This window comes from Tursiops truncatus, chromosome 11, assembly GCF_011762595.2.
Source record: "Tursiops truncatus isolate mTurTru1 chromosome 11, mTurTru1.mat.Y, whole genome shotgun sequence".
Classification (NCBI taxonomy): domain Eukaryota; kingdom Metazoa; phylum Chordata; class Mammalia; order Artiodactyla; family Delphinidae; genus Tursiops; species Tursiops truncatus.
Genome location: NC_047044.1, coordinates 51619507 through 51645775, shown reverse-complemented (window position 1 = coordinate 51645775; position 26269 = coordinate 51619507). Strand labels below are relative to the sequence as shown.

At 42.0% G+C, this 26269-nt stretch overlaps 1 protein-coding gene across 2 annotated transcripts in view; it reads left to right on the top strand.

Annotated features, from left to right (window-relative positions):
• The window catches only part of RASSF3 (Ras association domain family member 3), a 117748-nt gene that overhangs the window by 27197 nt on the left and 64282 nt on the right, over positions 1-26269 (top strand). The window contains exon 1 of one of the 2 annotated variants that reach the window (XM_019918506.3): positions 17386-17629. The exons of the other annotated variant lie outside the window; for it this stretch is intronic. Within the exon in view, the coding sequence (XP_019774065.1) occupies positions 17519-17629 (111 nt within the window). The 5' untranslated portion in view covers positions 17386-17518. Of the gene's footprint in view, positions 1-17385; positions 17630-26269 lie in introns of those variants that run through there. 2 annotated transcript variants of the gene reach the window in all.

Here is a 26269-nt window from a genome sequence, read left to right as displayed (position 1 = left end):
AACACTGAAGGGAAAACAAAACAAAACAAAACAAAACAAAACAAAAACACTGAAGGGAATATAGCTGATATTTTATAATAACTGTAAATGGAATATAACCTTTAAAAATTGTGAATCACTATGTTGTACACCTGAAACATATAATATTGTACACCAACTATACCTCAATAAGAAATTTTTAAAATAAAAATAATAAAAAGTAAAAAAACTTAAGGAAAAATTAGAAATAATTATACTGTATTTTGAAAAATAGTAAAACAAAGTATTCAAATAATACCAAATGTGTTGGGCTTCCCTGGTGGCACAGTGGTTAAGAATCCGCCTGCCAATGCAGGGGACACGGGTTCGAGCCCTGGTCCGGGAAGATTCCACATGCCGCAGAGCAACTAAGCCCGTGTGCCACAACTACTGAGCCTGTGCTCTAGAGCCTTTGAGCCACAGCTACTGAAGCCCGTGCGCTTAGATCCTGTGCTCCACAACAAGAGAAACCACTGCAATGAGAAGCCTGCGCACCGCAATGGAGAGTAGGCCCCACTCGCCGGAACTAGAGAAAGCCTGTGCACAGCAACGAAGACCCAATTCAGCCAAAAATAAATAAATAAATTTATTTAAAAAAAGAAGAAGAAAAAACAAAAAAGAAGAAGAGGAGGTGTTCAAGACTTCGGCTTGCCCTGTAACAATGCATTCTGTGAAATATTTGATGAACATTAACCTCCTAGCTCAATTCTTCCCTATATAAAGGAAAGGATAGTTTGTGCTATCTTGTGTCAAGATAGCACAAACACATTAAATAACCACTGTGTTCTACCACAATTATTTTGTAGACATATGCCCATGAACCTGACTTTCAAATTAATGGGAAGGGACACCCTTGATTTCCTAGTAGTGTTGAAAAGGAAGACAGGTGGACAAACACACACACACACACACACACACACACACACACACACACACACACACACACACACACACACACACACACACACACGGCGCGCGCGCGCACGAAGGGAAAACCCAAATGCATAGCAAGGTTTTTAACTAGTTCTAGACTATTCATTACATATGAAATTTAGGGTTTTAAGGTGATCTTTCTAATGTGTATACTATTTAACCAGAATGCTCAAGTAAAAGCTAAAATATTGTGAATTTTAATCTCATCTCTTGTTAATTTCCTCTGTAGTCAGTATAAAATAGTTGAACGGGCTGGTAGGAAACCTGACTCCCAGGGTCAGTTCAGCTGTGATCATGGGCCCATCACTGAAATTCTCCAAGACTCAGTTTCCCACCTGTGAAGTGGCAGTAATTACAGAGCCTTTAGGTGAAGCTGAGATAACTACGTGAGAAAGTACCATGAGCATTTTAAAAACCATGGCCCAAGATACATCAAGCTATTATTATTATACTCCTATTGTTTAATTTAGGAGTATAATTATTATTATACTCCTATTGTTTAATTTAATTGCTGCATGTAGAAATGCAGCAATTAACTGAAATACCACCCAATGACACAATAAAACTCTCTTTGAGGTTTTTAAAGAGCTTTGAAGATGAAAGGACGCTAAGAGGTTTCTTCATAGGAGATCGGGTCGCAGCTGAATTTAGTTTTAAATAATGTAAGAGAGTCAGTGATTGTATTCAAGTGGAGGTACTAAAAATAGCATCTTTTAAAAATTGTTATTATAAAACTTCACATGAGAACGAATTGTATAATGAATTCCCATGTACCCATCAGGAACATTTAACAGTTGTCAATATTTTGCCACCCTTGTTTTATCCATTCCCTTTTCCTTTCTTTTGCTCAAGCAATACCCAGACATCATATCATCCATACATACTTCAAAATATATTTCTAAAAACTATGCACATAAAAACAATGCCTTCATTGTCACTTAATAACTTTATCCTACAAATATTCCTATAATCATTTAAAAATAATAATACCATTATAACACTTTTGCAGCTTAAGAGCCCTTGGTAAATGTTTTATACTTAGAACATCTCACTAAGGGACATACAGTCAAAATACTATTTTTTTTTTTTTTTTTGCGGTACGCGGGCCTCTCACTGCTGTGGCCTCTCCCGTTGCGGAGCACAGGCTCCGGACGCGCAGGCTCAGTGGCCATGGCTCACGGGCCTAGCCGCTCCGCGGTATGTGGGATCTTCCCGGACCGGGGCACGAACCCACGTCCCCTGCATTGGCAGGCGGACCCTCAACCACTGCGCCACCAGGGAAGCCCTCAAAATACTATTTTAAAGACATTCAGAACAATTATTTTCTTTGTGTGTCTGCAATACTAAATATCATTAGTTTCATTTACCTTAATGTGTTTTCAATTTGTAGGGGGGTTGTTTCTTCCCCCTTTTGATAAAACTTTGATTTTAATTATGTAAACCTTCACACAGTTCCAAAATCCAAACTATATACCAAGATATGTTCACATAGTTGTGATTCTATCTCCTGTGCCTCCACTGGTTCCCTCCATCCCTCTAGAAGTAACTAATTTTTATTATTTATTTTGGTTTATCCTTCTGTTGCTTCTTTTAAAAAATATTCTCCAAATAGATAGCATGTGACAAACTGTTCTGCACTATTCTATTGGAATGATTAATGCTGGAGATCATTCCATAGCAATAGGTTGAGATTGTTCTCATTTCTTTTTATGGCTACATAGTATTATTTAGCCCATTGCCCAATTGATGGATACTTGGGTTTTTCCATTTTTTAAATTGTTGTTATAAATAATGGTACAGTCATAACCTTGACCATGAGACATTTTATATTTTCATCAGTGTGTCTTTGAAATTGTTTCCCGCAAGAGGAAATGTATATGTAATTTTGCTAGATACTGCTAGATTATCCTCCCCTAGAGTTGTACCCATTTTGCATTCAAACAACCATATGTGATGTACAGCACAGGGAAATATAGCCGTTATTTTGTAATAACTTTTTTTTTGTGGCCACACCACGCAGCTTGTGGGATCTTAGTTCCCCGACCAGGGATCGAACCCAGGCCCTGGCAGTGATAGCAGCAAGTTCTAACCACTGGACCGCCAGGGAATTCCCTGTAATAACTTTAAATGGAGTATAATTTATAAAAGTATTGAAACCCTATGCTGCACACCTGAAACTAATATAACATTGTAAATCAACTATACTGCAATTTAGAAAAAGAAACAAAGAGGAGTGTATAATTGAAGATGTAGTATAATGACAAGAATTAATAGAGTAAAAGACAAAATACGCTCATGATAAAAAAGAAAAAATAGTCACTGTGATGGTTAATTTTTTGTTTGTTTGTTTGCGGTACGCGGGTCTCTTACTGTTGTGGCCTCTCCCGTTGCGGAGCACAGGCTCCGGACGCTCAGACTCAGCGGCCATGGCTTACGGACCCAGCCGCTCTGCGGCATGTAGGATCTTCCCGGACTGGGGCACCAACCCTTGTCCCCTGCATCGAGAGGCGAACTCTCAACCACTGCGCCACCAGGGAAGCCCGTGATGGTTAATTTTATGCGTCAACTTGACTGGTCTGAGGGATGCCCAGGTAGTTGGTAGAACATTATTTCTGAATGTGTCTGTGAGGGTTTCTGGAGCAGATTAGTATTTGAGTTAGTACACTGAGTAAAGAAGACCCCCTCACCAGTGTGGGTAACAAATAGGACACAAATAGGACAGAAGGGTCAATTAGCTCTGTCGGCTTGAGTGGGGATGTTTATCTTCTCTGGCCTTCAAACATCGGCACTCCTAGTTCTTGAGCCATCAGACTCAGACTGGGACTTACATACATCATTGGCTATCCTGGTTCTGAGACCATCAAGCTTGGACTGGGACTATACCACTGGCTTTCCTAAGCCCCTGGCTGGCAGACCAGATCATAGGACTTCTCAACCTCCGTAACCTTGTGAACCAATTCTTCATAATAAATCTCTTTTTATATACCTAAAAAAACAAAAAACCAAACCAAAACAAGAAAACAATCATGTGAGAACACCTGTTTCCCTGCAACCTCAATAACAAAGTTGTCTAACTTTTTTGGATTTTTGTCAATTTGATAGAAAAGATGTTGTATCTTGCAGTAGTTTTAGTTTGCTTTTTTTCCCTTTCCAATTTTATTGAGATATAATTGACACACAGCATTGTATATGTTTAAGGTCTACAGCATAATGATTTGACTTACACGTATCATGAAATTATTACCACAATAAGTTTAGTGAACATCCATCATCTCATATAGATACAAAATTAAAGAAATAGAAAAAAATGTTTTTCCTTGTGATGAGAACTCTTAGGATTTATGCTCTTAACTTTCACATATAACATACAGCAGTGTTAATTTTATTTATCGTCTACATTTATATCCCTAGTACTTATAACTGGAAATTTGTACCTTTTGATTGCCTTCGGCCAATTCTCCCTCCCCCACCCCCATTTTGCGTTTTTATTGTGAGGTTGCACATTTGTTTTGTAGGTGTAAGGGCTATTTTCCTTTGTTTTTCTGTGAACTATCTGAACTTATCTTTTGCCTATTTTTCTACTGGGTTACTGCTCTTCCTGATGTTTAGGAACATTTTTTGGATTATGCATATTTGCTGTTTGTTACAAAATTTGCATTATTTTTTTCCCCTTATTTAAAAAATTAGGGCATAATTTATATACAGCCCAACTCACCCTTTTTAGAGCACCGTTCAATGAGTTTTGACAAATGTATGCAATTGTGTAACCCACCATGACCACAATCAAGATTTAGAATAGTTCCTGTCATTTATCTTTGACTCTACCCATTGTATTCTATTTTGCCATGATTTTGTACTTTTTTTTTATCTGCTACAACCATAACTTAATGTAAACAGTCTCTTTCAACAAATATCTCATAATTCTTTTATGGGTTTTCTTTTTTTCTTTTTTAAAGAAGATGTTGGGGGTAGGAGTTTATTAATTAATTTATTTATTTTTGCTGTGTTGGGTCTTCATTTCTGTGTGAGGGCTTTCTCTAGTTGTGGTGAGCGGGGGCCACTCTTCATTGCGGTGCGCAGGCCTCTCACTATCGCGGCCTCTGTTGCTGCGGAGCACAGGCTCCAGACGCGCAGGCTCAGTAGTTGTGGCTCAGGGGCCCAGCTGCTCCTCGGCATGTGGGATCTTCCCGGACCAGGGCACGAACCCATGTCCCCTGCATTAGCAGGCAGATTCTCAACCACTGCACCACCAGGGAAGCCCCTCTCTTCTGGGTTTTAAACAAACATTACATAGCCTGAGTGTACATTCTACCTGGTAAGGACACATATAACTAATAAAGTGCATTTTTTTTCTCTTAAAGCTGTTAAAGCAAAGCTGAATAGGGTTGCTCTTTTTTATTTGAGGGGTTGTGGGACAAGCAGTAGTATTGCAGGAAAGGGGGACCCCTTCCAGGGCCCTAGAGTGGGAAATGAATTGTTCGAGGAGACACACATGCTGACAGAGCAAGAGACTTTATTGGGAAGGGGCACCTGGGTGGAGAGCACCAGGGTAAGGGAACCCAGGAGGACTGCTCTGCCACGTGGCTCCCAGTCTCCGGCTTTATGGTGATGGGGTTAGTTTCTGGGTTGTCTCTGGCCAGTGACTCTAACTCAGGGTCCTTCCTGGTGGCGCACGCATTGCTCAGCCAAGATGGATTTCAGCAAGAAGGATTCTGGGAGGTTGGTAGGACATATGGACTGGAGTCTCCTCTCTCCTTTTGACCTTTCCCGAATTCTTCCCGTCGGTGGTAGCTTGTTAGTTCTGCATTCCTTACCAGGACCTCCGGTTTAAGATAACTCGTGCAAGTGGTTACTATCGGGCCTGGTGGTTCCCCCAATAGTAGGTTGAAGGTGCAAAAAGGAATATGGCAGCCTTTAAAGGACTTTTGGTAGTTTTGCTATTTCCAATGTGCTACTGAGGGGGATCAGGACACAACACCCCAAAATACTAAAGATCCTTTTGAGTGGAAAGCAACTGAGAAACAGCCAACTCCAGAAAAGCTCCAAAACCAGAGTGTAAATTTCCCTTTTGTAAAGGAAATTTCCATTTTTATAAAGGAGATTTCCATTTGTAAAGGTGTCTTCCTCTCCTGTAGGCAGAGAATGGCCAGAGACTCTTATCATATGAGAGGACTTAAGTCTGCTTAACTAATCCTACTTAAACAAACCTTATTTACCTGGTGCCTTTCCTACAACCGCCCCTCCTCCTTTGCCATAGTCCTAGACCCCTTTCACACTGATAGAAAGATATTTAAACCCTGGGTCTATCTGCCGCTTTGGGCTTTCCATCATTTTCTGGGAAGCTCCCTCCTGCCTATGTTACAAATCCTTTTCTCTAAATGTGTCTTTTGTCAGTTTAATTTGTAGGGCCCTAGAACCTGGACCTAAGAGGATAAAGGAAAAAGTTTCTTCCTCCCCCTGTGACTTCCCCAGGTAAAATGTACATTCAGACTGTATAATGATCATTTAAAATCCAGAAGAGAAACATATTTGTTGAAAGAAACCGTTGACATAAGTCATGGTTGTAGTAGGTTTTTTTTTTTAAAAAAAAGGACAAAATCATGGTAAAATAGAATACGATAGGCAGAGTCAAAGGTACGTGATGAGAAGTGTCCTAAATCTTGATTGTGGTCATGGTGGGTTACACAGTTGTATACAATTGTCAAAACTCATTGAACTGTCTTTATTACTTGCATTTTTTGAGTTTAGCAGGAGATTGAATTTTGCTAGGTTGTTTTTGACAGCAGCAGTCAGTGATACAAAGTTCAAGGATTTGGAGTCATGTCTCACAATGCAAAACCAGCACTCATCCTCTCTGCACTGTGAGAGTCCCTCACAAAACCACAGGAAGTTTCACAAGAGATGGTCAAGCTTGTTTGTTCTTCTCTGGTTGGTGTTACAACACAAGCCCCCAACCCTGCCTCCCAACACTCTCCTTCATGTCAAACCCGGGCTGGTAGTTCCCAAATGCCTGGAAGATAAAGTCTTAACTGCTTGGCTTATATTTCTACACCGTGGCCCCTCACCTCTCTTGTCAACTTTTCTTCTCATCTTCAAGTGTTTGAATCAGCCATTTAATAGGCTGTGCTTAAGTTCCTGCTGGTGACCTTTCCTCTCGTCCCCGAACTTCCTACTCTCTTCTCTGCCTGTCTCTCTGCTTTATGTCTCATCAAATCTCTTCACATTTTTTGATCATTGGTTTATATTTTGATACATTCTTCCTAGATGGCCTTGGCACAGTCTGTCTGTCACCATTATGTAATGGTTCCCTTGGGTATGTTTTTCTCACCAACTGAAGTATGAGCTTTTGGAGAGCAGGGAACCTACCTTACACTTCTTTTATACTTTACCTGGTTTCTCTGGTGCTGTGCACATAGTGAGGTCTGAAATGGTACTTAATGTAACAAAAGAATGGAGGTTGCAGAGCACCAGAGGAGAGCAGGAGAGAGCTTTAATCCTCCTCCAGAAATCTAGCCCCATCAGCAATTCGTCTCTTCTTTTTTTTTTATGTAACTTTTAAAAAAAATTTATTTAATTTATTTTTTTTTTTTGGCTGTGTTGGGTCTTTGTTGCTGCACGGGCTTTCTCTAGTTCCGGGGAGCGGGGACTACTCTTCGTTGCGATGCGCAGGCTTCTCATTGCAGTGGCTTCTCTTGTTGCAGAGCACGGGCTCTAGGCGTACGGGCTTCAGTAGTTTTGGCTCGCAGGCTTAGTTGCTCCGTGCCATGTGGGGTCCTCCTAGACCGGGGCTTGAACCCGTGACCCCTGCATTGGCAGGTGGATTCTTAACCACCGTGCCACCAGGGAAGCCCTCTTCTCTTCTTTTATGTGGACAATTTATGTAGCCCAGTTTATGCTGCCCCTCAGGCCTCCTCCATAGAAATTCTGACCATTACGTTTCCTGGACAAAAAAAAAAAAGCATTAATATTTAGCTAAAGCAGTTGCCTTAAGACACAGATTTCAAAGTCAGACATTTTGGGCTCTGGGTATAGGTACTATTTACTGAAAAACAGTCCTCAGATCTCTGCCTTGTGTTTGTGATAAATGTTCCACAGTCAACCAGTGTTGAGGAGAATTTTCCTCTACCCTTCAAAGGGTCTTTTGGCTGGTCTAATAATCAAATTGACATCAGACAGATTAACAGGAGAAAAGCAAATTTAATTTCATATGTATGGGAAGTTTGAAGACAGAAGGCTAAAATGAGGTATAGATACCATCCTGAGCTAAGGAATGGGAAAGGGGCCTGGGTCTTCACCGGGGAGGAGGGCAATTCACAGGACAAGTAGAAGAGCAAAAAATTAAAAATTAAAAAAATTAAAATAAAAAAAAGAGGAAGAGCAGATGTTTGGTAATCAGATGTTTGCCCTGCCATGCTGATAGGTCACGCAGATAAATTTATCTCTGGTAATAATTATCATTCTGGGAAAGACCCCCAATTTAAATTCTTCTAGCTAGTTAAGGCAGAGGCACACGTTTCTCTTGAGCCCGCAGGGTTTTGACTGCCTTTAGCTCAAAATAATCCACATGCCAAAGTGGCACATTTTGGGGAAGCTCGTTCTGAACCCCTTCACCACAGAACTCTCCCAATTCTCCATTCTTCCCTCCACCTCCCAGCCCCTTGAGATTAGTTACATTTTAAGCAAAAATTGCAGAAAATGTCCTTTTATTCTTCACAGGTTATAAAATGAACATGTCTGTGGAGAGAACATTGCTTGACAAGTAGGCTCAGCAATGGATAGTGACTTTTTTTTTTTCTTTTTTTTTTTTGGTGGTACGCGGTCCTCTCACTGTTGTGGCCTCTCCCGTTGTGGAGCACAGGCTCCGGATGCGCAGGCTCAGCTGCCATGGCTCACGGACCCAGCCGCTCCGCGGCATGTGAGATCCTCCTGGACCGGGGCACGAACCCGCGTCCCCTGCATCGGCAGGCGGACTCTCAACCACTGCGCCGCCAAGGAAGCCCTGTGACTCCTTTTTTAAAATCTCCCAGTCACAGCTCTGCTTTTAGAGGCCCCTGCAAGAGATGATGCCCGTGTGAATGGGCCATAATAATGGTGACTATTCCATGGCCGAATGAATGCAGGTTCTCCCTACCTGTATTCAAAATAAAAGATCTGGAGCTAAAAGCCCTTGGCAGAAGTATCAGGGTAGGGTGGGGACTTAAATTAGTTGGAAGGACTGGTCAAAATAAATATTGGAAACTTCGAAGTCCCAGCCAATTGAATAAGAATAATCATTTCTCTCATTTAAAAACTTCAGATAGCAAATATTTTTCACACAAATACACTCTATTATAACACATTTCAAATCAATTAACTGCAAATCATTCTAGCTGGCAGAAACCTGGTTTTTCTCTGAGGCAGTCTGACTAGGTTGGTTAAGTCCCAAAGGCAATGTAGTACAGTGGTAAAGAGGGCAAACATAGGAGCTGAGACTGTTTCATCCAGGGTAGCTGTTACAGTTACTACATGCTTCTTTTTCATCAGGGGATAACGATGGGGCTTTGGGGGATTAAATGAGTTAATACAGACCAAGCACTCAGAATAGTGCCTGGCACATAGTAAAAGCTAAATAAATGTTCAGTGAATTTTATTTATTTATTTATTTTTAATGAAGTACAGTTGATTTACAATGTTGTGTTAGTTTCCGGTGTACAGAAAAGTGATTCATACACACATATAATTTTTCAGATTCTTTTCCATTATAGATGATTATAAGATATTACATATAGTTTCCTGTGCTATACAGTAGGTCCTTGTTGTTTATCTGTATTTATTTTTGCCTTGTCTGAGTGATCCTCTATGGTAATAATATCTTAGGAATTAAAAAACAAGATACCAATTGCTTCAGGTTTTTTCCTGTAGGATTTCTTTCATTGAATGTGACTAAACTAGTACTTTAATGAAGGCAAACAAAGTATGTTTACTCAGTAAAATTCCCAACTATTTGAGGAACAACTCACCTAATTAAGTTTTAGTTTCAAATGCCCTCTGGAAGTATCTTTCCCAAAATGATTCAAAATGATGTTTTTAATGTTTCGTTTGGGGTTTTGGGTTTTTTTTGCTCATTTGAGGGCAACTAGAGTTTTCATTCTAGAATTTTCATTCACCATGTATAGGTCCATCTTTTTAGCTTGGCTTATAAAAATTCTCAACTGACCCATATGTAGTTAATGGTAAGTGGGAAATACCAATGAATGTCCTAGACCCCAGTGGTGGTTTTGTGTGGTGTTGGGTTTTTACAATTTATGAAGTTATAGCAAACAAAATTTTATTTTTGCTATATTTGGTTTTTCAGTCTTAAACTAATTTTTACTCTGCGGTATTTTTGCTTGTTTTCTTTTGAGATTTGCATGAGAAAAGAAATGTGTAGGCATTGAAGTGCTAAATGTTTTTTCTCCTGTCTTCATAATTTTCTCTTACACCATCGCAAACACCCAGAGTGCCTAAACCAAGATCATATTAGATTTTTATCCATCTGGGCCTTATTGAAACTATTCTAGTATTTATTGCCTTTTTAAAATAAAATATTTTTCACAAAATAGTGAGTCTTCAGGTGTTTTAGGGCTGAGGCCCCCTCCTCTTATTCTATAATCCATGGATGAAGTTCCTTGTAGTGTTAAAATGTAATTGTTTAAAAAGTTGCAGTTATTATCTTTTAGTTTCCTTTTGATTTTAAAATTAAGAAATATTCCAGGCATACAAAAAATACAGAAAATACCATAAAAAAATCTCTTTTGAATACCTATATAAAATATTTATTAACATTTTAACATATTTGCTTTGCTCTTTTCCTTTTTAAAGAAATAAAATGCCACAGCTACAGTTAGAGATTGCTCCCCATTCTTCTTCTGAAGGGAAGCCTTCTCATCTGTCTTTTGTTTATCTTTTAATGGAGACAAGTAATTATCACTTGAGAGTTGTGTTAACTCAAGGGCTTTGAGGGTCCCAGAAAGAAGGTAACATGATAAAGTATCATAATGATAAAGGACTTTTTCATCAGCTATGTGCTTTCCCTTGGCCAGTTCTTATCAGAGTAATGAGGAAATGCAGAAGCCCAAGATGAAATCTACTTGGACACAGACACCAAACTATGGGGTTAATTTGGGAATAATCATGCCAGGTAGTATCCTTTGTGTAAAATATTTTGGCTCATTCTAGTAGGTCCTAGTTAGGCTGGATTAGCAAATCTAGCGATGGGAAAGACCATTTGTTTTTTCTTTCATCTTGTCCTATACACCTGGGTAACCTCCAGGTTCATAGGTAGTGTGTCATTTTCTTGTGTACTGGGGATGTGTCCAAACATGGAAATATTAGCCTTACCTGTAATCATATTAGCTAACGTTAATTAAGTTGTTTTTATGTGCCAGGCACAGTGTATTATGAGCCTCATTTTATTTATCCCCTGTAAGAACTCTTCAAGATAAGTACTGTTATCCCCCATTTTCCAGATATGGAATGGAAGGTTAACCAAGTTAGACAATATGCTGTTGGTTACACCATCTTGGCCTGCATTTCAACATAGGCAGTCTGATTTCCAAGCCCATATAGTTAACCACCAAACACACAGCCTTCCAGATATTATATTGTTTATTTCTGTTGTCATGAACAAAATGGATGTAACAAGAGTGATAGTTGATGCCACAGTCCCTGTTTGTGTTGAGACAGAAGAGTTACTGATTGTACTGGTATAGCTACCCTGGTGCATATCCTCTAAGTATCAGCCCTGAAGCGATGAACTGCCTCATCTTTAAGTTTGAGCATCATGGAATTTTTGAGAGAAATTTTAGCATGTCTCGTTTCCTTTTTTAAAGCCATTTTATTTTATTTTATTTATTTATTTTTAAGCCATTTTATTTTTTTTGTTTGTTTTTATTTTTGTTTTGTTTTGTTTTTTTAAGCCATTTTATTTTTTAAAAATTTATTATTATTATTATTTTAGGCCACACCATGCAGCATGCAGGATCTTAGTTCCCCAACCAGGGATTGAAACCGTGTCCCTGCACTGGGAGCACAGAGTCTTAACCACTGGACCACCAGGGAAGTCCATAAAGCCATTTTAAAGACCAATCCCTTTGGATGGGGTCTGTTTGTTTCAATGTGAGAGAATGGCCTTTCTAAATTATTTTCAGGGGAACAGTGTATCATTTTGAAAATCTTACTTCTGATTCTCTCTGTGTCTCTATTGATTCTCTCCAATGTCAAGGAGAACAGAACTTGGCAGGAACATGATGAGAGGGACTTTCCAGCAGGAAAAAAAAAAAATGATATGATAGGACTATCTCAAGATAATATGGGCTGACTCAACTGGCTTAAACAGTTTTAAAAAATATATTATCTCACATAACAAGGAGTCCTAATTAGGGCATCTTCAAAGTTGGTTAATTCAAGGACCCGTGCCAGTTCTTTGCATCATTCTGCTTTGCCATCTTTAGCCTCTCCGTTTTGTCTACAAAATGGCTACAGAATTCCCGGGAACCACACTTAGGCATGACAAGATCCAGTGGAAGAGAGCCTTATTTGCTGAGTCTCTTTTCAAGGTGAGGAAAAATTTCCCAAAGGCCACCCAGCTGACGTTCCCTCAGGTCTCAAAGTCTCAACGGCCAGGTCTGTAGGAGACCTGCTCACACCTTAAAGGGATCCCTGGCAAGGGCCATGGGACACCACAACTGACTGAAAAATCAGGCTTTTCTCCCAAGCTGGGATTGGATCACCTTCCCTGGGAGGGGAGGATTCCTGAACTAAAGCCCTTGTTTGGTTAACAAGGAAGTGAGTAGTGGATATTGAGTATGTAACAGGGTCTAATATTTAGGTCAAGAAAGACTAATATTTGCTTGGCCTTATTTTATGCTTAGGGCTTTACATGGGTTCTCTTGTTTAATCCTTAAAGTAAACTAAAGGAGCTAAAACAGGGACATTGTTATTTCCATTTTACTCATGATGAACCTGAGGCAGAGAAGCTAATTAAATTATTAAAGATCACACAAGAGTGAGTGACAGTGTTATTCAAATTCAGGCCTGCCTAACCTCTGAGGCCACGCTTCTTCCACAGGACAAAGGTATCAAAGCAACAGTTGTCTGTCAATGTGACCTTTACTATAAATCTCCCAGATAAATTACCTCACTTTTTAGTATAACTTAAGAATATTACCTACAATTATGGTTACACAAATGTAGTCATAGCATACATGCTGTTTCATGACCTGTTTTAAAAAATACTTGCTAATCTCATGAATGAAAAATATACCTTGTTGTTTTCATTTGCTTGAGTTTTCATAAGCCTTAACAGTTTATTTTCTGCCCAGCAACCAAAGGATTCCTTTAAAAAGGTAAGTCAAATCATGTCATTGCTCTGCTCAAAACCTCCAGTGGTTTCTCATCTCAGAGTAAAAAGCAAAATCAAAGTCCCTGTAATTGTTTCAAGGTACTATAGGAACAGTAACCTTTCTGTCCCTGTAACCTTTTGTATCGCAATTCTTATAACTCTTCCACTCACCCATGTCAGACACACTGACTTCTCTGCTGTTATTCAAACATGCCAATGCACTCCTGCCTCAGGGCCTTTGTACTTGCTGTTCTCTGCCTGAAATATTTTCCCCAAGGATATCTGCATGGCTAGCTCCTTACCTCCTACATCTTTGCTGAAAAGTGACCTTTTTGGTGAGAGTGTCAACAACCAGTCTATTTAAAACATTCTTCATCTTTCTTCCATAATTTTTTTTCTTCTTCCATAATTTTTATGTGAGAGTACTTATTACCTTCTGACATATTATATAATTTCCTTATTCATTTTGCCTATCTCCCTCTAACCTTCACTAAAATACATGCTCTCCTAAAACAAAGATTTTTGTCTCTTTTGTCCAGTGATATATCCTGTGCTGAAATTAGTGTTTGGCAGATAGCATGTGCTCAATAAATATTTGTTGACTGAATGAATGTTTTAATTTATAAGTGACTGATAAGGTATTTCTATTTCTCCTTTTTTTAATAGTTTTTATATACTTTAAAAAATATTTATTTATTTGGTTGCACTGGGTCTTAGTTGTAGCAGGCAGCCTCCTTAGTTGTGGCATGCAAACTCTTAGTTGAGGCATGCATGTAGGATCTAGTTCCCTGACCAGGGATCAAAGCTGGTCCCCCTGTATTGGGAGCACAATCTCAACCTCTGCACCATCAGGGAAGTCCCTATTTCTCCTTTTATAAACTGATTGTCATGTCCCTTGCTTATTTTTTCATTAGGTGTTGAAATTCTAATTGATTTATACGAGCTCTTTGTATTTTAAGGATACAGTTATGCACAAAATATTTCCCCCAGTTTTTCCCGGTCTTTTGCCATTATGTGTGTTAAAATATTAAAAATTTTACATAGTCAAACCTAGAAGTCTTTTCCTCTGTGATCTTGTGTTTTATTAGGACAAGTTGACAAAAGAAAAATTTTACCTCTAAATATATTTAGTCAAAGGGTGAGCTGTGTCTAAATTTTTTTCTACATTTATTATATTGATATTTGAGTTTCTACTATTTGTGGATATATAATACTTAAAGAATCTGATTTAAACTTTGTGATTTATAATCACATTTATAGGATTATTTTTCTCCTGGGTGGTTTATTTGGTGAGCAAAAAGGGTTATAACTGTTACTAAAGCCTCTTCTTACAAATTCTTACAAATTCTCCTGTGTATTTGACAGTAAGTCCATTCAGCTGAATTTGGTTGCACACATTTTAGTTATTCCATCCCCTTCCCTGAATTTTAAATGTTAAAAATGCTTAATCCGACATTTTGAATTTTTACAGAAAATTATTAATTTTTTTTTTTTTTTTTTTTTTTTGCTACATGGGTCTCTCACTGTTGTGGCCTCTCCCGTTGCGGAGCACAGGCTCCGGACGCGCAGGCCTAGCGGCCATGGCTCACCGGCCTAGTTGTTCCACGGCACGTGGGATCTTCCCAGACCCGGGCACGAACCTGTGTGCCCTGCATCGGCAGGCGGACTCTCAACCACTGTGCCACCAGGGAAGCCCCAAATACTAATTTTATGAACCAACTTTTAAATTCATAATATTTTTTTATCAAGAATACTACCAGGGGAACTGCCTGGCTGTCCAGTGGTTAGGACTCCACGCTCTCACTGCCTAGGGACAAGATTCAATACCTGGTCAGGGAACTAAGACCCCACAAGACACGTGGTGTGGCCAAAAAAAAAAAAAGGTACTAAAGTTTGCCCAAGTGTTTAAAAAGAAAATACTATCAGAAAAATATATGATTACTATGCTGATTTAGGAAACAGAATGCCAATTCTTCTTTCCTTTGTTATTTATTGCTTTTTGTTGTTTAAAAGCAGTGCTTCTACTTCATTATTCAATTATGCCTTTTTGTTACACCTGATTCTAATGGTGTGCTGACAGGTATAAAAATTCTGTCCTTTGGAACTTAAAAACAATACCAGGAAAAAATCCTATTTATGGTATGGTGGATCACAAAGCACTTTAATGTATTTTTTCTTTTAATATGTTTCTTCAAAATATTCAGAAACTGCGTAAAATAATTTGTTCTGTGTGGGGTTATTTCCTTCTTTCCATTCACAGTAAAACACGTTTAAATTCTTTAACATACACATGACTCTTAAATTGGAGTATTTAATGAGGATTATGTTAATGAAATAATGGAAACCAAATGACAAAAATCTATCATAAAGTAAGTATATCATCTCATTCCCTTACATTAGGTTATGTACATGGCATACATAGGGATCAGCTTAGACTGGGTGAAACAGTATAGAATTAGAATTCCTGGTTTCTAATTATTCAGTAGCTTTGTGGCTGGGAAGGCTTTAATGTTGCAGCATCTTTAAAATGGGCTGTAACTCCAAGGCCTGCCTCCTGGGGTTGCTGTGAATCCCTTGGGTTAATAGACAACTTTGCAAACTGGATGTAAGCCAGAAGGAAGATAGAGCAGGTATGCAAGCCTTCTTTCTGCCTGAAATAGGATGACTCAAGAGCCAATTCTCTCCTTCTTCTCATCTCTGGGCCAGCTGTCCCTCCCAGCTAGTCCACAAGCGACCATGGCTGACAAGGACCAAGCAGAGGACCTAGAAGTGTATCTGAAGATCTTTAGATCATAATGATCCCAGCCCTGCCACCTTACAGCTCCCTTCCTTTCTTTAAGCCTCAGCTGCTCTAGGTGTAAAATGAGCATAAAATAGTCCTAACTACCTTATAGAGTTGTTTTGAGGACTAAAGGAGATAATGCAAGAAAGTTTAGCTATAATGGCTGAAAAATTTGTTTCCTAACCCGTCTCTTCCCCTCCTAAGAAACCTCTCCTAAAGTCGGCTTACTGAAACCGGCAGGGCTGAAACTTCAAAACAACCTTTCGGTCAGGATCTCTGCAAGGAAATTAGTGTGATTTAAATCAATTCAATAACACCAAGGTGTAAATGGCTAACATCCACAGGTGGCTTGGAGGAAAAATTTGCATTTTAAAAGAGGATTAGCTGACAGAAAGGATTCAGAAAATAGGGATTTTTTTTTTTTTTTGAGGAGGGTGAATAGCGTTCCCTGAACCCTTCACCCTAACGCTGAAATCATGCCTTGTAGGTTTAAAGAGGATTGTGGAAGGGGACATTTAAAAAGCACGTTTAATTAATACGTACTCGAACTGCAGAACTAGTTCACCCCCCTTCGCACCACGTGGCCTCAAAGATCATAATGACCTTGGCGGTCCTTATCTGGGAATGAACCCTCACTAGAAAGAAGGGCGAGAGGGAAAGACCGAAGCTCAACTGAATTTCCGGAAAGGATGTTTTCATTTGAATAAACTCAAGCCAGTCGTTACCTCCCCATTCGTCTCAGCTAACTTTTAACTCTCCTGGAGGGCCGAGTTGCCGGAATTCAGGACGGGGCGAAACGGCTGCGGGACGCCTGAGGGTCTTGTGGGGGGGGGTCTCTCGGCCGGGCAATCTCCACTGCCACCAGCTGGACCCCGAAAAGGGGCGAGCAGTGCGGGGACAGCGGAGAAATTTCCCTGCTCTGCTTGGGCCCTCCCCCAAACCCGAGTTAGCCGGGCGTGGGGCGGGTGGACTGATCTCAGAGGAATTGGCAGGATCCGGGAGGCTGGGGAAGCGACCGGGAGCACAGACGCAGCCATCGTGGCGGGGCTCCCGGGGTTCCCCAAATACAGCTAGGGAAGAGCAGCACGCCTGGAAGAAGCCGGCTGCACCGCCCCCACCTGCGGCCGCGCTGGGAGTGCCCAAGCAGCGTGCGGAGCGTCCCGGGCCTTTCGGGGCGGGGCCCCAGGGGCGGGGTCGCAGGGAGCTTCAGGGCCCCAGCCGCGCCCATAATCGGGCCGGGAAGCCGGGAGGCGGCAGGAGGGGCGCGGACGGCCGAATTGAGCGGCGGCCGCAGCTGCAGCAGGACGGCCCGCCGGCGGCTCGGGGCCGCGCGCCGGGAACCTCGCGGGGCGGGCGGGCGCGACACCCCCTGCCTGGCCGCCAGCTCCCCGGGGAGGCGGCCCGCGCGCGACGGGACCAGCAGCATGAGCAGCGGCTACAGCAGCCTGGAGGAGGACGCCGAGGACTTCTTCTTCACCGCCAGGACCTCCTTCTTCAGGAGAGCGCCCCAGGGCAAGCCCCGCGCCGGCCAGCAAGTGAGTGGCGTGCCCGGTAGGCGCAGTAGCCGGCGCTCGGTCGCTCCCGGGGAGTCCCGGCGCGGCGGGACCCCCAAGTCCACGGGTCTCCGCGGGGCGCGTGGGGGGATGCTCGCGAGGGAGGAGGAGGAGGAGGAGACCCCGAGAAGGGATTTCTGTCTTTCCGGATGCCGGGGTAGTGCCTTGAGCTTGCGCGTGCGGGCGTGCGCGGGGCTCCCTGGGGAGGGAAGCCGGAGGGAGGGCGGGGAGGCGGAGGGTCCGCTCCCGCCTGCTGCGGCAGATGGCCTCTGTTGCTCTGCCTCCGGCGGTCGGCGGCTGGGGGGGCAGTTCTGAGAGCCAGGAGGCGTCCGCCGGCCACTCCCCGCTTTTCCCCTGCGCCTGGGGACGCCCTTCGCCCCCTCGCGGGCCTCACGCCGGCCCCCACTATTAGTCCGTTCCCTGGCCTGTGGCCCCTGGAGTGGCCTGGGGGCCGTGTAACACCCGGGAGAGGACGTGGGGACCTGGCCTCCCCTACCTTCCCGGTCCAGGCGCCTCTCGTGGCGGTATCGGTGGGGGAGCGCTGAGAGGAACGCCTGGCCAGACCAGAGCAGGCGTTCATTAAATCTTGGTAGCGGGAGTCAAGGTTGTGCGGTTCCAGTAAAGTCAATTGTATAGGTGCCTCGAATGTTTTGCAAACAAGTTCCGGTGCTAGGTAGGATCGGCCGGCGAGAGCTGAGCCTTCGGCTGGTTTCTTCCTTTTTTGGAGGAAGCGTGCAGTGTGGGAAGCATGACTTGGGAGAAGATGGGAAGACTTGGGCCGGTTTCGCCGACCGTGACAGTGTCAGGGAGGTTACCCCGAAACGGGACACTTGGGCAGACTTCGAAGTCGGGCGCTTGAACCCCGCGGCCTCCTGGCCCTGGGAGCCACACCAAGGAAGCCCTGCCAACCCTGACGTGCTCGTATCAGATGAGAGAAGGCTGGACCGGAACAAATTGGTTGCTTTTAAAAAACAGTAGGCGCGCTCCAGACATCGCCATCAGACTTACTTCTAGAGACTAGAAGCAAGGAAAATCGTTCAGGGCCGGGTGATGCCTTCTGGGAGGGGTGAGGACGGAGTAATGTGTCAGGGTTTCCTTGCCAGACTTTTAAAGTTTATTTAACCACTTTATGAGGTCAAATTTCTTGTTACGATTCGGAAGTTTTTTGAACCTCTTAACTTCCAAACCAGAAGAAGGGGGGAGAGGGGAGAGGGAAGGGCAAGAGTGAAGTCGGGTACCCTTATTCAGTAGCAGTTAACCCCAAGTGAAGTTCTGGTTCAGTAGGTCTCTGTTCTTTATTGTTTCTAAGGCTTAAAGCCATACTATTTACTAGTCACTTTAACCTGAGGCTGCTGTAACGAGTGCCGCGAGCTAGGTGACTTCAACAAGTATGTGTTTCTGACAGTTCTAGAGGCTACAAGTCTGAGATCTGGGTGCCAGCATGTCGGGTTCTGATGAGGGCCCTTTCCTGGCTTGCAGACAGCCGACTTCTGGCAGTGTCCTCACCCGGAGAAAGGGCTGCCTCTTTCCCGCTTAAGAGGACACTCATCCCATTGTGTGGGGGGCACCCTCAAGACTTGGTTACCTCTCAAAGGCCCCGCATCCCAAATCCTGTCACATTAGGGCTTCATCATGTGAACTGGGCAGGGGTGGGGCAGAAACATTCGGTCCATAGCAAGTGAAATCTTATTTTTAGTGGAGTGTATTTTAAGGACAGGAGTTTGCTGTGAGGTTTCGAAGTCAGAAATAACCACCCTCCAATCACTCGTAGAAGGATTGCATTTCCTTGTGCTTTTTTCACTTTGCTTTTCTCTTTCTTTCTTGACCTCCCCTTTCTTTCCTTTCTCTACTTTCTTGCTGTCATCATTTGACACTTGGAATAGAGATTGTCAGAGATGGTTGTGGTAGTTTGAAGTCTATTCCGGAGGTGACTAGTATCTCCAAAACACTAGCTGGTCTTGAATTCTCCAGGTGTGAGATGCTCCTTGACAAGGGCCGAAGTATCCAGGTTGAACTTGTATGAAAATGCTTTAAAGGTAAAAATAGGACTTCTCTGGTGGCGCAGTGGTTAAGAATCCACCTGCCAATGCAGGGGGGACATGGGTTCGAGCCCTGGTCCGGGAAGATCCCACGTGCCGCGGAGCAACTAAGCCCGTGCGCCACAACTACTGAGCCAGTGCTCTAGAGCCCGTGAGCCACAACTACTGAGCCCACGTGCCACAACTACTGAAGCCCGCACGCCTAGAGCCCGTGCTCCGCAACAAGAAACCCACACACCACAACGAAGAGTAGCCCCCGCTCGCCACAACCAGAGAAAGCCCGTGTGCAGCAACGAAGAACCAACACAGCCAAAAATAAATAAAATAAATAAAAAAATTTATTTAAAAAAAAAGTAAAAATATTTTTTTCTGGGTTTATACACGGTGTTTCTATGTTACACTCATTAACTTATGTAATATTCATCTAGTATATATATATTATACTCATTTAATGTTACTTATTTAGTATTTAGAATTGGTTTGACATCAATATGTATTTTGAAGATTGTGCTGAAAATCAGGACAGTAAGACCTAGACCTTTGCTTAAAGAGCTTCACAGTATATTCTGAAACTTTATTGCCTGTGTATTTCCCCTTCTAACATAACACATACAGGGTGCTGAGTTAGAGGACTTATTTGCCAGTTGGAGAAGGTGTTCTAATTGAATTTTTGTGGGCATTTGGGTTTATTTAGAGTGAGTCTGTTAAATTCCTGATAAGATTTGTGAGTTAAATTTAAAGCAAGGCGTTCTTAATACAGAACATTTCTTTTACCTGAGGTTAGATAAGCCTTTTTTCATTTTTTACGCTGGTGATTGTAAGAATTAGGTGGGCACTCCTGCCATATGGTGTAGAAGTGAAATTTATCGTTTCTTCAGAGAGTTGGAAAGAGAAGTGTTGTCAGAAGGATCTATTATTGATAATAGTGAGTTTTTTTGGTGCTATACCACCTGGTGGAAAAGCCAGGAAAATGTGGTTTCTAGAACTCTTGAAAATATCCAGGGAAAGCAAGATGTTTGTGGTAAAAGCAGGATGGGGAGAAAGGGGGTTGAGAAATTTCTTTCTTCTCTTGCCAGGCAAAGGAACATAGCCCAACTTCTTTCTTTCTCCAAGAATAACAAAAATGTTATTTTCTTTCTTATTTTATATTGGTGCCCTCTTTAAGAAAGAAAAAATAAAGGAAAAGGCTTAAAAACCGGTCTGAAAGATATAGAGGGAATGAACATGTGTGGCTTTTTGGTGGTAGTTTGAATGTCATGCTTACTGCTGTATCCCCAGGGCCTCCATCAGTAAATATTAGTTGAAATGAATGAATTCTTTCCTGGTTTGATAATTGTTGGCTCTTTATGGGTTTTCAATGTACCCTGTCTCATGATTCTTCCAAGAATCCTCTGAACATTAACCTAATGAAAGGTTAGGCCTTGTTAAGTGGTTCACCAAAGACCTCCATTTAGGTGGGGGAAAGGCAGAACTCGTTTTCCTGACTCAAATTCCGGTCTCCTTTTTGCTGCTTCTGGGCTATAAAAATAATTTTTTTTTTTTTTTTTTTTTTTTTGGCCGAACCGTGCGGCATGCGAGATCTTGGTTCCCTGACCAGTGATCGAACCTGCACCCCATGAAGTGGAAGTGCTGAGTCTTAACCACTGGACCGCCAGGGAAGTCCCCCAAAAATATATATATATTTTTTTGCGATACACAGGCCTGTCACTGTCGTGGTCTCTCCCGTTGCGGAGCACAGGCTCCGGACGCGCAGGCTCAGCAGCCATGGCTCACGGGCCCAGCCTCTCCGCGGCATGTGGGATCTTCCCAGACCGGGGCAAGAACCTGTGTCCCCTGCATCGGCAGGTGGACTCTCAACTACTGCACCACCAGTGAAGTCCCCCCAAAATAATTTTAATATTCCATTTTCCTTTTGCAAAATGGACATCTATAATTTAGGAGTTTCTTAAAACTTTGACACCCGGTAGGTATCATTCATATATCTTCATTACAGTGTTCATAATTCATACTTTTGAATTCACCATTTTGTTTCATGCAGAACCAAGAATGTCAACAGTCTGTTACCATAATTTTCCTTTTCTACACATTCAGGCTTCCAGGAGTAGAAATGGACTAAAATTGTTGGACTTCCCTGGTGGCACAGTGGTTAAGAATCTGCCTGCCAGTGCAGGGGACATAGGTTCGAGCCCTGGTCTGGGAAGATCCCACGTGCCGTGGAGCAACTAAGCCCGCGCGCCACAACTACTGAGCCTGCGCTCTAGGGCCTGCGAACCACAACTACTGAGCCTGCGTGCCACAACTACTGAAGCCCGCGCGCCTAGAGCCCGTGCTCTGCAGCTAAAGAATCCACCGCAATGAGACGCCTGCGCACAGCAATGAGAAGCCCGCGCACAGCAATGAGAGAGTAGCCCCCGTTCACTGCAACTAGAGAAAGTCCGCCCACAGCAGCAAAGACCCAACACAGCCATAAATAAATAAAATAAATAAATAAGAAATGGACTAAAATTATTAATATAATCTGTCAGCATGTCTTATTCTGCTTTTTTTGTAAGCTAAGGCTTGAGCCTTGTGTAGATAATAGGAATAAGACATGACACTGTGATCGCTTTAGAATTAGAATAGTCAGGAAGTCTTGAAGAACTTGAAATTGTCTTCTGAACCATCCACGCTTTTAAAAAAGTTAAACTGAAGAATGGTTTAATAAGGCAAGCCTGTGAGACTCCGCATAACAGGCCTCAAGTTTGCCCCTGGGTTTTTTCCTTATCATAATTTAAATATTTCTGTGGTTCTCTGGTTCTGTGTCTTATTGCTAGAATCAACAGTAATGAGTTGCACTGTTTTATTCAGTGTTTCCATTCATTAGAAGTTTTGGTGATAGACCGCGGGGGGTAGGGATGCAAAGAACAATGGTTTATAACATTAAAGGTATTTCGGTTAAACTTTTATACTAACATTGAATCCCTATATTACTGAATATAAACATTCCCAGCAGTCAGTTTTGCCGGGTGCACAGTCATGTGCACATTTTGTTGCCGTGTCCAATATATTCTGTCCTTGCACAGTATTAATCCATTGGAATTTTGTGTTTGTGTGAGCAGGACTCAGAGACACATTCCTCTAACTGAATTTCAAAAGGAAATTAGTCACCAATCTTATATACCTGCATACATGAGCAATACACTTTCTACCTCATTTCTTCTTCTGGCTAATTTGCAGGATTTGGAATTATTTGGAAAGCAGTGACACAAAACATTTACGAAAAGAAAAGCTAAAAATATCCAATAATGTGGTTATTCTTTTTAGACTTCCTTTGGCAGTCAGTGCATGTCATACTGTAAACATTCATTTTTCTGGGACAAAAATATTAGGCTGACCGAATGCTTTCTAGTGTGGCCTGATCACCAGCTTCTAGCCCAGAGCAACAGTTCTTGCTTACTGCCAGCTTCCCACATAAATATCTGCCTTTTGATAAAGGCCCCAGTTCGAGGCTTGTGTTTCACTTCTGATTTGTCCCAGGGTCATTAGCTAGCCAGACCCCTCTTTGGAAGGCATGGTGAAAGACAACATTGGATATTATAAGATATATGCTTGCAAAGGTAGGTCTTGGCTAACTTGGCTCGTTTGCGTCCTTGTCTCATTGAAGAGCTGATATATATGTTGCCTTGTGGGAGGTTTTATTCTGGCTCAGCAAGTATTGCCTATATCATATGTTATATAACAAGGCTCAGCTTATTGTTTGCTCTCTGATGCAGCAACTTTTAAATAACAGCCTGTAACTAGGACCCTAGTCTTATTAAGCCTTCTTCAGTTGCCTTCAGTATCCAAGTTATTCCCCATCACAGAACCTGGGCCTGGAATTGCTTCCCTTAGTTCCTCTTCCCTTGTCAGCTTCCGTGTCACCTTCCCAGAGAAGTCTTCCTGAACCACCAATCCGAAGTAGGCACCCTTCCCTCTTAAAGTCCTCTGCTCTTTCCCTTCATAGCAAAAATTATAATTTGTTATTATATTTTGTTTAGGACAGAGACTAACGCGTTTACCCAGGGTCTAAAATAAATACCTGGCAGTTAGTAGGAGATGGCATGAATGGAAGCCTACTCATCATTCTGGATGGAAGTCCCAGTACTTGGTACTGTGAGTTTTCCTTTACACACAAATGTACACAGTTTCCCCCCTCTCCCAACTAGACATAAGCCTCCACAGTATCTTAGCCATTTAAAAAAGGATGATATTGTTATCAACAGGTATCAGATATCTGTTGATCTGATATCAACAGATTGATATCTGTTACTTCTAGTTTAGATATAACGATTTTTTCCCTCATTTTAAGAAAGCCACTCATTCATTCATGCAACAGATGAGTTTATTTTTGCAAACAGTTTATTTTTGCTGTGAATGGAAAGAGTAGAAGGCTGAGGGGAGGGGTGTGTACTTCGGATTGGTGATTCAGGAAGACTTCTCTGAGAAGGTGACAGGTGAAGAGGATCTGTATCTCACCCCCCCACCCCCCCACCCCGCCCAAATCTGGCTCTGGGGACAGAGCAGTGAAAAAATAATGTCCCTAGCCTCATTTAGTAAATTTTAAAAAGCTTATCAAATACACAAATTAAAGCATCTCTCATTTTTCTTTAAAGAGCTAGCTCCTTTAGTAAAAGGGGCCTTTTAACTGTTTACAGTTTTTCAGGAATCACCCCAATTGTGCAAAGTCTGGTAAAGCTATTACATCTATTTAGATGGAGACGTTGGCTGAGAAACAAGCCACATTTCTCTGTTGACATCTGTCGTCAACTTGTAGATCATTGTGTTCCAGCAGAAACATAATCATCCTATAGTTAGTTCTGGTTTGCCTCTCAGTGGCTAGGCGAAATGGTTTTTGTTTACTTGCTATACACATATTTTTCATGGAGAGGGCCCAGATACACACTAGGAAAGAGATGTCAGAGTCCATAAAAAAGATTAAAATGTGAAATAAATGTAAAAATGTCACAAACTAGAAGTGGCCATCATTCTAAAACTGCTGCCACATAAGGTAGTTATTCGCCACATACGGCTGTCAGCGCTGGAAATGGGGCTCACCTGATTTGAGAGAGGCTGTGAGTCTGAAATACATACTGGATTTCCAAGACAAAGGAAAGAATATAAAATACACCACAGTAATTTTTTAATATTGATTACGTGTTGAAATAATACTTAGGATATATTGAGTCAAATAAAATTAATTTTTACCTGTTTATTTTTTAACATGGCTCTTGGAAAATTTTAAGTTAGTGGCTTGCGTTCTATCACTGTTGGACAGTGCTGTTTGCGCTCTTGCCAGGGGTGTGAATCTCCATCCTTGAGATGGCTGCAGGTGAATGGATGTGGTACCAGCCAGACCCACTGGGAAGATTTTTCTTTGTGAAGAGGAACTTGCCGTTTGCTGTTTGGTATAGTTTCTTTTCAGCCTAGCTTAGGTCACACATACAAGCATTTTGAGATTGTGAAACTTGTGTGTGTGGGGACTTCCCTTTTTTTCACTCGTGAGCTGATAGGATAAAACCATCCTTATGGCATTCTAGCTGCAACTGTGCCTTCAGTGTACAGAGGAGAGGGCTCATTCTTTCATAGAGTATTAACACAGCCAGAGTAATCTGCATTTTATAGGCTGTAGTTGCTCACTGCTGCTACATGATTCCATCAGCTAAGATAATTTACCAATTATATATTGCAACACTCAGTTCTTTTGCCAGATACTAAACAAAGTGAGATAATAAGAGAAGGAAAAAGGATGAGTTGGGCAATTGGAGACCAGAAGAATAGATTTAGAAGATCTTGGATTTAAAAGATTTAGAATGTAAGCAGCAAAGTGTTTTCATGAAATTAATGCAGGTTGGGCAGAGTGTGTGTGTGTGTGTGTGTGTGTGTGTGGATTGTGAAAGGAGTTTCCTAAATTCATTTCCCAACTGTTTATTGAATATTCACAATGGCCTAGGCTGTGCTAGGGATTCAATGAACAAACCAGATTGAAACCTGCTCTCATGCCGTTTAGTTAGATCAACTCTTATCCATGGTAAAGAGCAAGATCTGAGTCCAAAATTTGGCTCCATGTTTGTTTTGTATATGCTGAAAAAATGAGTAGTTTCTTATATGCATGTCATTTGTACTGGAAAGGTTTTAAGATTTTATAAATAGAGCAATATGTTCTTAAATTTTTTTTTTTGTGTGTGTGGGTGGTATGCGGGCCTCTCACTGTTGTGGCCTCTCCCGTTGTGGAGCACAGGCTCCGGACGCACAGGCTAAGCGGCCATGGCTTACGGGCCCAGCCGCTCCGCGACATGTGGGATCTTCCCAGACGGGGGCACGAACCCGTGTCCCCTGCATTGGCAGGCGGACTCTCAACCACTGCGCCACCAGGGAAGCCCCTTAAATTTCATTTTATTTTTTTATTAATTAATTAATTTTTGGCTCCTTTGGTTCTTCCTTGCTGTGCGCGACTTTCTTTAGTTGCAGCGAGCAGGGGCTACTCTTTGTTGTGGTGGGCGAGCTTCTCATTGCGGCGGCTTCTCTTGTTGCGGAGCACGGGCTCTAGGCGCGGGCTTTAGTAGTT